Source organism: Lactuca sativa, chromosome 9 (genome assembly GCF_002870075.4).
Source record: "Lactuca sativa cultivar Salinas chromosome 9, Lsat_Salinas_v11, whole genome shotgun sequence".
Classification (NCBI taxonomy): Eukaryota; Viridiplantae; Streptophyta; class Magnoliopsida; order Asterales; family Asteraceae; genus Lactuca; species Lactuca sativa.
This window is the reverse complement of record NC_056631.2, coordinates 199,915,642-199,929,484: the sequence shown is the minus strand read 5'-3', so window position 1 is coordinate 199,929,484 and position 13,843 is coordinate 199,915,642. Positions and strand designations below refer to the sequence as shown.

Here is a 13,843-nt window from a genome sequence, read left to right as displayed (position 1 = left end):
AAAATTGATCATTTACCATGTTTCAGGTTTCTACAAGTAGTGCATTTGGTGGATCCTTTTGCAATCTCCTGCATTTGATGGGTCCTTAAGCAATCTCCATCATCCTTTAGTGTTGACTAAAGGGAGATGCTTTGTTTATACTTACTTCTAGGCCTGATCACAACAAATCACAGCAAAAGGTTGCTTTTTAAGTTTTAAGTTTTGTTTTTTAGATGGTTTCATGCTAATTTTTTATGTTTTCACATGATTGACTATAAAGAAGGAAGTGCTTTCTGTTGTTGATCTAAATGGAAGTAAGAGGGGAAAGACAATTGAGGCTACAAAAACTGCAGTTGTTGCAAGATTCTAAAAAATGGATCAAAATAACTCATTTAGTATATTGGAATTTAATGATCAAACTTACTTATATTCATCAACTTTGGAGTCTGAGGGGAGTGGCATGAATTTTATTCCGGCTGGTGGTAAACACCCTCAGACACAAACCTCTTGCAATAACTAAAACTTTTTCCAATCGTTTTGCAGGCAGCTACAACCTTTTGTATTTTTTTTTTGTTTCTTGCATACGCTATGTACAAACTATTAACATAATGCAAGAAAGTAGCAATTTCCTATATGAGATTTTTTTAGCCTTTACTACGTGAGATTTTTTTTTTTTAAATTTACATACAAAACCGTAGACCTCTAAATGGTCTGCTGTTTGCTCTGACAAGTTTACGGTTCCCCAAAGAGTAGATATAAAATGATTTATATTTTCGTCAAAAAAGTTATGGTGTACAAACAGTCAATGCATAAAACGCGCATTAATTGCTTGTATACTGTAGGTTCTTACGAAACCTATGGTTTACCCTTTTTTTTTTCTTTTTTTGTAACAAAATTCATAACGTTACATTGTAAAAAAAACGTTGGTTCATAAGAAACGTATGATGACAAGCAATTAATGCATGTTTTGTGCATTGACTGCTTGTACACCGTATCTTTTTTTGACGAAACAGTAAACATACATCATATTCATCGAACCATGCATGTTAGCCGCTCAACTTAAAATTGTCTTCTTTACCAATTACTTATCAAATTATCATTAATCATTTTTTACAATTTCCCATTACTTCAAAAACAAAACAATAAATACAATGATAGGTAAATCACATTATCTACATAACAAAAAATGTGATACCAACCTCACCTCCTTATGAACTAGTCTCTACACTTTCAGAAGACCACTCATTATTACTAGACTTTGGTTTATTCTCTTCATCCACCCATCTCAAAACCTCACCCCCATACCTAAGCGCCACATCAACACTATCCGCTTCCAAACCGGTCACCGATGTCACATACAATTTCCGCCCGGTCAACTCACCAAACAACCTCTTAAACTTAGCCGCCACATACTGAAATCCATACTGTGCTACACACGAATCATTATTATTGTTACTGTTATTGTTATTGTTTGTATGGTTGCTTATAAACGGATTGAAATCATGAAACCATTCACATTCCGTGAGTGGTCTTGTTTTAATCTTGTTTTCTAAAAGATCGAATTTGTTGAGAATTAAAAGGAATGCTTTGTCTTTGAATCTTGGATGTGTGACCATGGTTTTGAAGAGGCTTTTGCTTTCTAACATCTTGTTCTTCAAGATTAAATTGTTGTCTATGTAAAATTCATCATAGGAAGTAAGGTCAACACAATAGAGGATTAAGTCAACGTCTTCAAACATGCTTAGCCATTTACAATTATCTCCTAGGTTGCTTGAGTTCACTCGGATCAATTCGTACCTGTGGAAATACAAAAACAACAATTTACTTTCGTTTCAACTTTCTTTTTAGGATTTTTAAAGTGTAATAAGAAGAAATCAAAGTATAATAATTTTTTTTTGAAGAAAGTAAGTTGCTAACCTTTGCAGTGGAGGGTGGTTGTGCTCAGTAACCTCCATGTAGGTATTTGTAAATGAAGAGGGAACTGAAAACTCCATTGAAGTAAGTCCATTTGAAGATGAAATGCCATCAGCATATAAAATGTCCACATCAGAAGGCTCATAATTTGCACTCGATATTTCAACAGCCTAAAAAAGTAAAAAATAAAAATACAATGATTTAGAAATTTTGTTCTGAACAAGCCCAATCTTTCTGAATTGGATTTGTCAATGTAAAATATACCCGAGGTAAGAAATAATCAGCAACTATTGGGAATGCACCAACTTCACTTCTTCTAGCATAAGCTGCTTGAAATGCTTTATCTTTCCATAATTCCTCAACTACCCCTGAATACTCACGAGTTGCAGCAGGAAAAACAGTTCCTAGATTGCCTGACTTCACAATTTCAAGAAGCCAATCCGAGAAATTTTTCAGTTTTGTACTTAAGGAATATATGTTTTCAATCGAACCCCCTGCAGCTGAATAAAGAAGCTTCAGATTATAAAAAACTTGAAGTAGATATTTAATTCTTGAACGTTTTTATTTATCAATTCCACTCATCATACCTGAAGTAGAAGGTTGATCAACTAGTTTGTTCCTGATTTGTATTGAATATTCTTCTTCAAATTTTATAAGCCCCTCGAGCAAAATACTTATATAAAGATACAAGTTTCTTTGTATCAAAGACTTGAGTTCTTCACGCTCATTTTCCAAAAATGGGATTTTGTAAAGTGTCTTGGCCTGATATTTATGTTCAAGAACTCAATTATCATGAAAAGGGTATGCAAAATACTTAAAAAAATATTTATTTTTACTGTTGTTTTACCTGTTTATATATAGCACTTGTCCCAGATTGATCTTGACCAACTAGAAGTATTTTAGTTAGTGGTTTTATATCAATGTTTTTCTGCATAATTTTACTCCCATTGTTGACCGTTTCGTCCTCGGATGACATAAAAGATTTGGGTGGCATTGGCAAAGACAAGATACCACACACCATCTTGATTCCTGGCTGAAACCCAATTTGTCCTAGTCAGCATCCGAATTAAAAAAAAAAAAAAAAAAAAAAGTATAAAGACCTTAAATATTTATATAAAAGCTACAAACCTTTTCCCACATATTCCCTTTTACTTGTTTCTGTCCCTCTTCTAGAACTGATCCATCAGGACCTAACCAAAAATCAGTGCAATCTTTGTAATTGATCCCTACAAACTGCATATTTCAAGAAAGTTACATATTGACCAAAGAATAAGTAAGGTTGACCATTTTTTTAAGGACACTGACCTTCAACATTTTGAGCTCCGTTTTAGTGATCACCCGATTGTTTATCTTTACTTTTGTGTTTCCATTGCTAGCATTTTCCATGATTAAACCACCAAGTGACAGTTGAGGAGTAATAATCTGGCTAGGCTTATGCCCTTCCTGTTGTTCATCATTTTACCAAATTTATTATTATAAATATAAATCCAAAATCCAAAACATATTCAACAATGTAGAACATACATATATCTGATTTTGTAAAAAGTTACCTTTCCCCAATAGCCAGACAGTTTATCATACCAATAGCTTCCTGGTCTAAGTCTTTGTGGTGGGTAGAGGCATGATCGTAATTGAACAACTTCTTCTAAAGAAAGAGGTTTTCCATTAACGATAACAAGCCAATACGGGAGTTGGTTTATCTGACAGGCTTCTTCAAAATCCATTACTTGTTTAATTTGGAAATCTGTGAGCAATTGCTTAAGGACCTTTGAACATTTCCCTATATGCCCTCGATTAGACTCGTCAATCGGGTACCCAATACAAGAAATACACTTTCTACCTTCTGGCATTGACCCCATTACTCTCAACACACATTTACTACAATATTTCGCATCACAAACAATGCAAAACTCTTTACTGGTGAACCTGTTGCCCTTAAGACATCGGTGGCATAACCCCTTTTTGACCTGAGAACTTGCATGCCGCCTTTCTTGAACCACCACTCCTGTCTGAGATTGACTGTAATCAGTTTCTGATTCAACCATGGAAATGGACTCGGGTTCACCGAAAGTGACAACCTGAGTTCTGTTATCGTAACTTGAAATCTCCTCATGGCTTTCGTTTTGGTTTTCATCTTGTTGACTGGAATTACACAACTCTACAATCTCATGGCAATAGTTATCCAAACCATCGCCTTCTGAGCTCATGGAGAATTCTTGAGAATTCTCTTGACTATCAGAAAACCCTAATGAAGCAGAACTTCCCTCTCCCTCTGGTGGTGTATCAGGAACAATCAAACCAGATACTAAAGAAGTATCTTCGATTTCAGAGGAGATTGATTTTGGCTCTCTCTTAATAACAGGATGAATTACTGGTAATGACAGATTACCAGAAGTAAAAGGTGTGGAGACAACTGAAGCGGTTGGAATATATGCAACATCAACGGGAACTGCTCTAGGAATATCGTAAGAAACTGGAGGACCAGTATACTCCATGGCAAACGAGTATTCCGGATTGAATTCATCGTCATCTTCATCCTGTTTTGAAGATCGAATCGGTAATATACTTCTTAAAATGCTACCCATCTTGCTAATCTAATTAAATTTCTCAACTAGAAACCTTATATACTGAAATTGAAGCTTAGATTAAATGAAACAGAGTATATAGTCCTCCCAATTTCATGAAAAATCAAATGTGAAAGGGAGACCAAATCTACACTGGATTAAATAAATTAAACAATACTAAGTGTGCCAGATTGAATAGAGACTTGACTTTGAGGGAAACGAAAAATATTAAGATGTCGCAATCTAAGATGCAACGACCATTTCAAAGAGTCCGAAATTGAAGCTTACCCCAAAACAAAACAGAGTATGTAATCGTTATAATTGCATGAAAATGAAGCGTGAAGTTTTAGTTAAAAATGCCATGATGTAGGAAAATTTTAACGCGGCTATATCAAATAGATAATCGACAATGAGGTACCAGACTGAAGAACGAAGACTTGACTTGAAGTTGGAGAGAGACGAAAAAAGTTCATATGTCGGCATCAGAGAAGTTTCTTTTTTTACCACTTCAAAATGTTTGATTTTTTCTTCATTCAGTGCGTTCAACATATAATAATAGCGAACAAGTTTGACGAAAGGAACACTGATCCGCCATCACTAACCCCAAGGTCTAAGGACTTGACTTCCATAGTTCAATTTGGTCTTCGTCAATGTTACTTATCGTAAGATACGTCGAACTATTCAGGTCCCTCAAGTATATCAGCTTAGCAAATCAAGCCCCTCTAAGTTTGATCCGTATAGTATTTTAGGTTTTTTTTTTTCTTTTTTTTTAGGTGAAGTGTGGTTTTTTTCAACATTGCCAATTAAAAAAGGTAAACAATAAAAACAGTTTAAATCATGGTGTTTATACAAAACAATCACTATCATTTAAAAATTTTAGATTTTACATTTAACAAAAATCGTACTTTTGTCCTTGAATAAATAAGTTGGACTCGGTTTTCTCATCCACTGTATTGCTAATGTAGATGCAAATTAGTTTTCACATTACCACATTTACTAAGATTCTGGTGGATGATCCATGGTTGTAACCTCTCGTGTGACCATGAGATGGGTGCAACATGAAAGTAGACAAACTTTGTTCATATAAGAGTAGACGATGTTTTATTACAAGTTTACTCCCAATGTTTTTTAACATGTTCACTCTCAATGTTTTTTATATATAAAAAAAGTAGACAAACTTTGTTCTTTTTCGTTAGAAAATTTTTAAGGTTGATTTTTTTAACACAATCAATCTATGTGTACAAGTTGACATCCTTGCCTATTGGCGATGAAACACTCATGTTGGTTGCCAGGCTAAAACAAGTTGGTATTATGACCAAAACATTTTTTTTGGTTGATATTTTACAAGACTTATGGGTATGGTCTTTTTCTTAACATTATTTTTTTTTAATCATTTGTCATGTCATTCTTGACATTATTCTATTTTTATTTTTTACAAGGAACTACCCACCACACTATTTAAAAAAAAAGTGAAGTCGTTTTTTTTTTTCTTAACCTGTGATGAGAAATGTTGAGAGGGCAATGGAGCTTAACACCAAATGAGACGGGGTGGTGTCTCTATGGCCTTAGCGACATTAAGCAAAGACACATCAGCCTCTCAACACCATTTTTTGGCCCATAGCGCACAACCTAAATATTGATATATTGGAAAGTGAAAATTACAAAAATGGTTTGTGTAGTATGCATAATAAGCATCTATAGTCCAAATTCAATAAAAATGAACAAACTCGGTCCATGTATTACTTGGATATTGCAAACTTGGTCCCTAAGTCGTTAACTCTAACTGCAAAGTCTGTTAAATACAGTAAAATTATCTTTTTTACCCTCACTTTTTTTATTCATATATTTGTCTTTTATTAAGATGTCCTATAATTACAAAAATGGTCCCTCTCGCCCACATTCATCCAACCATCTCTAGTTCAAATATATTGCAACCACCATCACCTCCGGCATTTCGACAATCACCATCACCTCCAACAAATTATAAGTTGCAGTCTGTTATCGGCCCTCTCTTAACATCTCTTGATTCTTTCATAGAAGCAAGAAATAATAAGCTCCTATTTTTATGCAATGTTGATGATAAAGTTCCATTGGGCTAGTACTTGTAAACCAAGAGTTTCTCTTCTTCAACTATGCAATAACCTAATAGAGGATTCAGATTAGGATGTATAAGCCGACCTAATCTGTTCAACTCCAATGAAATTGCCTCTCGTGCAGCTTACATGTGTTCAACCTCTTGATTGTAAGTGCAAAGCATCGACCGCAATGATAATTACAAGATTCTTTTTGCTTAGATTACCATACTTGGTAAGAGGCTTATCACAGAGTCCATTATTCCCATCAAAATTCGAGGAGTCAAAATTTGACAACCTCGGTGGAATCAAACTATAAAGATCATTGTCGACAATTGAAAACTTGTTCAACCTGCCTAAATTGGAGAACTGAACTAGTATATTGCTAGGTAACTTATTTCCCAAAAGAATTATAGTGTTCAGAAACGAGAAATTGTTGAGACTCGCTAGAATTTCTCCGGTAAATTTGTTGTTTGATAAATATAGGTTAACTAAATAAGGCAACCAGGTACAAACTTTGCTAGGAATAAAACCAATGCGACTATTACCGGAGAGATCCATGTTTGTAAGCTCTAACAGAACTGTAAATTTGAAGGAACTAATCTGACGAGTCCAATTTCATGAAGTGTGAGCGTAATTACACGATTCTTCTAATCGTTCCAGCAGGTAACACCAAGGAAGCTGTAGATGAAACCTATAGCAGTGTTGGAAAAATTCCACGTAAAGAACGTCGATCCTTGTTCGTGGATCAATTCTGAAGACCTCGCAAACACTGGACATCATCCTCCGCGATGACCGAAGATGACTCGATATATATAAGAAAAGCACAAACGTGATCCGAATTTCAGAATTCACAAACAATTTATCGAGTTAAGGTTTTGTGATCGGAAATTCATAAATTTTCCGATGAATTATGGTGGAGGGAGGACGCTAAAAAAGCATTGATTGACTAATTGGGGCAAGAATTCTGGAATTTTGACTTGAAGGTCGTTTGATTAGTGGGGTGGATGTGGGTGAGAGGGACCATTTTTGTAATTATATGGCATCTTAAAAAAAAAGACAAATATATAAATGAAAAAAGGTGAGGGTAAAAATTTAATTGTATTGTATTTAACACGCTCTGCAGTTAGAGTTAACGTCAAAGGGACCAAGTTTGTAGTATTAAAATAACACAAGGACCAAGTTTGTCCATTTTATTGAAGTTGGACTATAGATGCCTATTATGTCATACCACAAGGACCGTTTTTGTAATTTTCTCTATTGGAAATGATTATCAAATTGCGAGTAAGTCGTTTGATAGTTGATAATTGGGTTAGAGCTAACTGGATTAGAAGCTGACTGGGTTAGAAGTTCTGACTGAGTTAACTTCTGAATGAAACTTGTTGTTTGATTTTGCATTCGACTGACTATACAAAATGACTATATTACCCTCAAACAACATTTTTTTATAATAATTCGTTTATAATTTACCATTTAATTTATAACATTACATTTTTACCCAACACATAAATACATAAAAGCAAAATCAACATCCTAACAACATTTTTATAAAAAAACAAAAATTACACCTATTTTTTTTTTTTTTTATAAAAGTACCAAAAAAGATAGAGTATTTAATGACAATATGTATTGCACGTCACTTGTAGATACTTATTGGTGAATCACATCCTTAGTTCCTTGTCCTAAATTCCAAGACCCAATTCTCAACAGGTTTAGTTTGAAAGAGGGAACCCAGTCTTCATCAACACTTGGTTGCAGTTGTAGTGTCAACTTGTTGTTCTCACCCCTTAAAGTTTTCAAAGTTGTAAGATTTGTCAACAGATTGTTATACACATACGAAAGTCTTCCTATTGAATGACGACAAACAATGGCTAGAAAAGCAACATTGGATTCTCATAGTTGTCGCCTTGATGGTGGTGGCGATGGCTTACCATTCCGCTATCAATCCTCTCGGAGGGGCAATTACTAACACCCAAAAGGGTCGGTATTCTCTTGGAAACGCAGTTCAAACGGAAGTAGATATGGATCAGTCCTACAATTTCGTGATGTATAATACAATCACTATGATTTTTTCATTGGGCAGAATTGTTATCTTGATCACCGGATTTCCTCTGAGAAACAAGTTCTTAATGTGGGTACTTGCACTTGGAACACTGTTCACGGTGGTGTTTATGGTGGCTACTTATTGCAGTCGTTAAGGATGATGGCGCTAGATGGGTATCTGGATGTGAAAGACTTCCTATTAAATTTGGGATTTGACCAGAGATTGCATTGGAGTTGAGTATTAACGTCTTTGGATTCGGTAACGATACTCTCCTTCACCGATATGTTCCAATTTCTCAAAATAGTCAACAGTTTGGGATCCCCATGTTGGAGATTCTGGTGTATTCAACTATTTCGTTGCCGCTAGAGCCATAACTACTCCGGTAGATAGCTCCTACGTGCGTCCAACATTATAGAGATGGAATGGGAGGAAAATTTTAGGGTTATTGTGGGACTGAAAGAAACAGGGCAACTACTTACGTAAAGAAAGCGGTGGTGCGGTTACGATTCTTGATCGAGAGTATACAGGGGCATATCACCGTTGAATAAAGAGAGAGAGAGAGAGAGAGAGAGAGAGAGCAAAATAGGGGCAAAATAGAGATCATAAATTTCGTTCCCAGTCCTTCACATATTTGTTAAGGACCGAACCAACAAACTTTAATGGACCGAGTCCCTATTTTGGACGGAATCCAAAGTTTTAAATGGTAAATCAAACATGTTAATTGAGAAATTAGGACCCAGTCCTACTTTGGACCCGGTTAGAATGCAAATCAAATGACCCCTAAGAGTATATAGCAACTAGTAAAGGTACAAAAGAAGCTACATGGTTAAAGACTTTCATTCATGATCTTGGTGTCGTTCCAAGCATCAAGGATCCTATGGAAATCTCATGTGATAACGAGGGTGCAGTCACATTGACTAAAGAACCCAATTACCATGGTAACTAAAGACATATACTCAGGAAATACCACTATGTAAGGAAACGCGTCGAGGATGGAGACATTCTCGTGAACAAAGTATCGTCAAAGGAGAACCAGTTGATCCATTCACGAAGCCATTATCAAGGATCAAGCTTGATAGTCATACTAGATCTGCATGCATTAGATTTGTTGATGATATTATGTAATTGTTTATTTGTTACTTTGATAAAGTATTGAAACATTTAACAGTATGAATTGTAACCGATTTGGTGTTTATTTTATGGAGACTTAGTAAAGTGTTAGCGATGTTATAATTTCTATTATATTTATTATTGTGTTTTGTTTTTTTATGTTTAGAACCCACTTCCCGAGTATTAAGGAAATGCGTCGAGAATGGAGACATTCTCATGAACAAAGTATCATCAAAGGAGAATCCAACTGATCCATTCACGAAGCCATTATCAAGGATCAAGCATGATAGTCATACTAGATCTACATGTATTAGGTTTGTAGATGATATGATGTAATTTTTTAGTTGTTAGTTTGATAAAGTATTGAAACATTTAACAGTATGAATTGTAACCGATTTGGTGTTTATTTTATGGAGGCTTAGTAAAGTGTTAGTGATGTTATAATTGTTAAATTTATTACCGTGTTTTTCTTTTTTCATGTTTAGAACCCACTTCCCGAGTATTAATTTGCTCAAACCTCTACATTGATTTGTATTCCTGGAAGTGAGTAAGGGATTCAAGACTGTTATGATTATTGGTGGATTGTCCATTGAAAATGGACATTGCATAGAGATTGCGTTAACATTCATGACTACTTAATAGAGATTTAAGTATTGGAACATCCTGCACTTAGAGATTACTCCATGGATTAAGTCACAAGTAATTATAAGACGATAACATCTTCTATTCTTCAAACCTAAATATATGTGGGGTTTTGCTTTATAATTTTGTTATACATTGGTTTACTTCGACACTATCTGTAACTGGTAGCAATAAATGGTATGTCCATGTGTCACAACTAGGAATTCTGATGCTTTGTAAAACCCTTAACAAAGATAACAATGTAGCTAAAACTTGAAAACATGTATGGTGCTTATTCAATGACAACAAAATTCCATCAAATACTCTATACAAACGTTCAAATAGTCAACAAAAGGTTGGAAACCCTAAAAATCCCGGTTCAAGTCCATTTTGGACTAGGATTTTCTTATTAGGCCTAATGGACCAATAAGCTTCCAATTTGACTATTTTGGGCTTAGAACTCTTATATAGGCTCTAATTGGACCCACTTTCATAAAACTTAACCTTTTGGGCCTTATAAGCCTAAAATGGGCTAGTTTATCCTTAATGGGCCATATTGGGCCATAACAAATCCAAATAGTTGTATTGGACTCAAATCCATTCCTTTATGCTAAATTGAGCCGTGAACTACTCTAAAGGCCCAATGGACCAAAAACCATCAAATTGGACCCATATTATGGACTCAAGCATTTAAGGGACCAAATTCTTTCTTTTCTCTCTCTACTCTCGACCCAAGTAGGAAACAAAAAAGGGAGAAATGTAGAATTATGTGGGAATGACACCTAATAACTATCCATTGGAAACCCATGCACCAATCTCATATCCCCATGCATGTCACCTCATCTCTCACTTCCTCTCTCTTTATCTTCTACTCATGGCCGAGGGTCACCAAGCACACACACATATCTTCAAACTCTCATTCCAAATTCTCTCAAGAACAATTTCCTTTCCTTCATCAAAATTTCGAAGATCTTGGGCATTACAAGTAGGATTGTCCACAAAAATCATCATACTAGGTAAGTCGATGCTTGGATCCATGATCTAGATTCCTTGTTTTATCAAAATTCTCTTCTTAACTCATATAAACTCATGATCATCATCCTAGAAACCCCCAAGATCGAGATCCACCCAAGAAGGCTTGCTAGGACCATATTTTCTTCAAAACCGTGAGCAACAAAGCAAGGTGAGTTCATACCCCTCTATTTTCGGTTTTCACAAGTTTTAAGGGGGAGAATACAAGTAAAATGTGTAGATCTATGTGTATGTGTGATTTCATGTGTTTATGTGGTATATATGTGCCAAAAAGGAAAGAAATCGCGAGATCTATAGCTCAAGGAGGAAAATAAACGTGATCTAAGATATATTACATTAAACAAGTCAAGAAAAATTACCCACTAAGGTTATATTAAACATATCACAACATAAAACTCATTTTTGGGCCATATTTGTCAAATAAACAAAATTTGGGTTAAAGGTTGTCATTCACGGTTTTCATAAGGACCAAAAGGGTCAAAACATTTAAAATAGATGTTTTTATGAGTATTATGCTCATCCAAGGACTATAAATGTAAATTGTAGCCTAATGGGCTAATTTTTGGGCTTTTTGGCCCATAGGCCCAAAATTGCGAAAAAAAAATGTGTTTTAAGGGGGTTAAAATGGTAAATTTATCAAAAAGTGGGTAAAAGGGTAAATAAATCTATTTCAGGGGTTAAAATGACCTTTTTGCCAAAAAGGATAAAAAAATGCAAAGTTTTTGGATTTTGGGTCAAAAATGTAAAATTTGCGAAAAGTTTAGACTTTAAATGAAAATTCTTTACTAAACGGGCTGAAACTGCCAAAGAGTACATTTTGGGTTAAAACATTATTTAAGTAAATCTATGGGCCAAAAATGTCAAGAAAATAGTTTAAGAGCCTAAAATGTCATTTTTTTTAAAAGGGACTAAGATTGTCATTTTTATTAAAGAAGGGCTGAATAGGTCAAACCAATATTTTTGAGTCAATTGTTTTATTATTAAGATATTTGGGTCAAAAATAACAAATTATAACTTATGAAAATAGAATGAAGAATATACGTATATTTTCAAATATCGTTATAAACAATCGACAAGCTTCGTGTCTTTGCGATTTAACAATTGTTCAATCAAACTTCTGAAAATTATACTATACCTAAAAGAAGTAAATATTCAAATTGTTGGGCTTGAAAGATTCTAATCATGCTTATTGGGCCTTCGTGACCCATAAACATGACTTTTGGGTCTAACAATAATAGTACATGTCTATTGGGCCTCCTGTGACCCAATTACATGCTTAAGGGACCCTCAATGACTTTTACATGCTATTGGGCCTCAGTGGCCCATTAGCATTGCTAGTAAGGTCCAAATAAATCATATGCGAAATGGGCCAATGCGTCCTTCGTATACCCAACAGCCTTAAATAACATATGTAATCTAGTAGGGCCTCATAATCCTCTTCTCCTCGTTTGTTAGGCTTACCTTCAATTTAAGTAAACAAATTCAGGTCGTTAATCAATGGTAATCAAATTCGTTTGGATTAAGTGAGTAATAACGGGCGACACCTTTAAGTGTCGTTCATAGTCTGTAGTTATAATCAAAATCTCCTGGAGGGAGAGCGAGAGTTTGTGTATAGATCTATACGGGGGTGACTCCCCCACACCTTAGCTGTTCGCTATAGTTAAACTCGGCCAGTCTAGGGTGACAAAATCTTAAGATCAATTCCGGCGTTCGCTAGAATGCCAAGACAAACGAACTAGTCATTATCATGCATGGTTATAACGACCCACATAATAAATCCAATGCTATTTGAGTAATCAAGGGAGTTCAAAATCATTCATTGTGACGGTATAATAATTCGACACGATTATATTATATTATCGGCAAACATCGAGTTTTTCGAGGAAATCAACACCATTCACTTGTATTTTTCAATGACTATAATGCAAAACTTCTCGTTTATACACGCTTTGAAATCATTCATGCACAAACTTATGGATCTTCACACTTTAGTATAAACCATCGTCTTTTCAGAAAATATCTGGGTTTTATAAACTGCACAAAACATTTTCAAAATGTAACATCCCAAAATTCAAGACCAAAAATTTCTTTTTTAAGAAAACATTACTTTAAACAAAGACATCATTCCAAAACATAATCTGAGTATAAGTTTTCAAAACACTTGTTTATTATCAGAGTAAACATTCCCAGGCTGACTAATCTATGGTGCGTGCCATGCGATCACCCCGAGCTCCTCCCTCCGCTACCGGAAGTACCTGAAAACAAAACTGAAAACCGTAAGCACGAAGCTTAGTGAGTTCCCCACCTTACCACATACCATGCATAACCACATATTGCACATACTGGGCCACGCCCGCTATCCGGGGCCTCGCCCCCTACTTCGGGCCTCGCCCGCTACAACAGCCCCGCCGCTCCAGGCCCCGCCTGACTTCGAGCCCCGCTCGGATACAGATCTGCTTCACTTAGGCCTCGCCTGTCACAGGGCCTCGTCCACTAACATATAATAG

At 35.4% G+C, this 13,843-nt stretch overlaps 1 protein-coding gene across 3 annotated transcripts; it reads right to left on the bottom strand.

Annotated features, from left to right (window-relative positions):
* Nucleotides 1–1,033: 1,033 nt before the first annotated feature.
* On the bottom strand, nt 1,034–5,063 carry LOC111918220 (extra-large guanine nucleotide-binding protein 1). 3 transcript variants are annotated; one of them, XM_023913887.3, is made up of 9 exons: nt 4,876–5,063; nt 3,444–4,430; nt 3,199–3,336; nt 3,022–3,126; nt 2,741–2,926; nt 2,481–2,655; nt 2,158–2,393; nt 1,897–2,063; nt 1,034–1,776 (listed from the first exon to the last, which is right to left on the bottom strand). In XM_023913887.3, exons 2-9 carry the CDS (start codon nt 4,386–4,388, stop codon nt 1,188–1,190), a joined length of 2,541 nt encoding a protein of 846 aa, XP_023769655.1. In that variant the 5' UTR covers nt 4,389–4,430; nt 4,876–5,063; the 3' UTR covers nt 1,034–1,187. The 3 variants fall into 3 exon arrangements, with proteins under 3 accessions (XP_023769655.1, XP_042753965.1, XP_023769654.1); XM_042898031.1 differs by having other exon boundaries at nt 4,746–4,882; XM_023913886.2 differs by lacking the exon at nt 4,876–5,063 and having other exon boundaries at nt 3,444–4,867.
* Between the last annotated feature and the right edge of the window lie 8,780 nt (nt 5,064–13,843).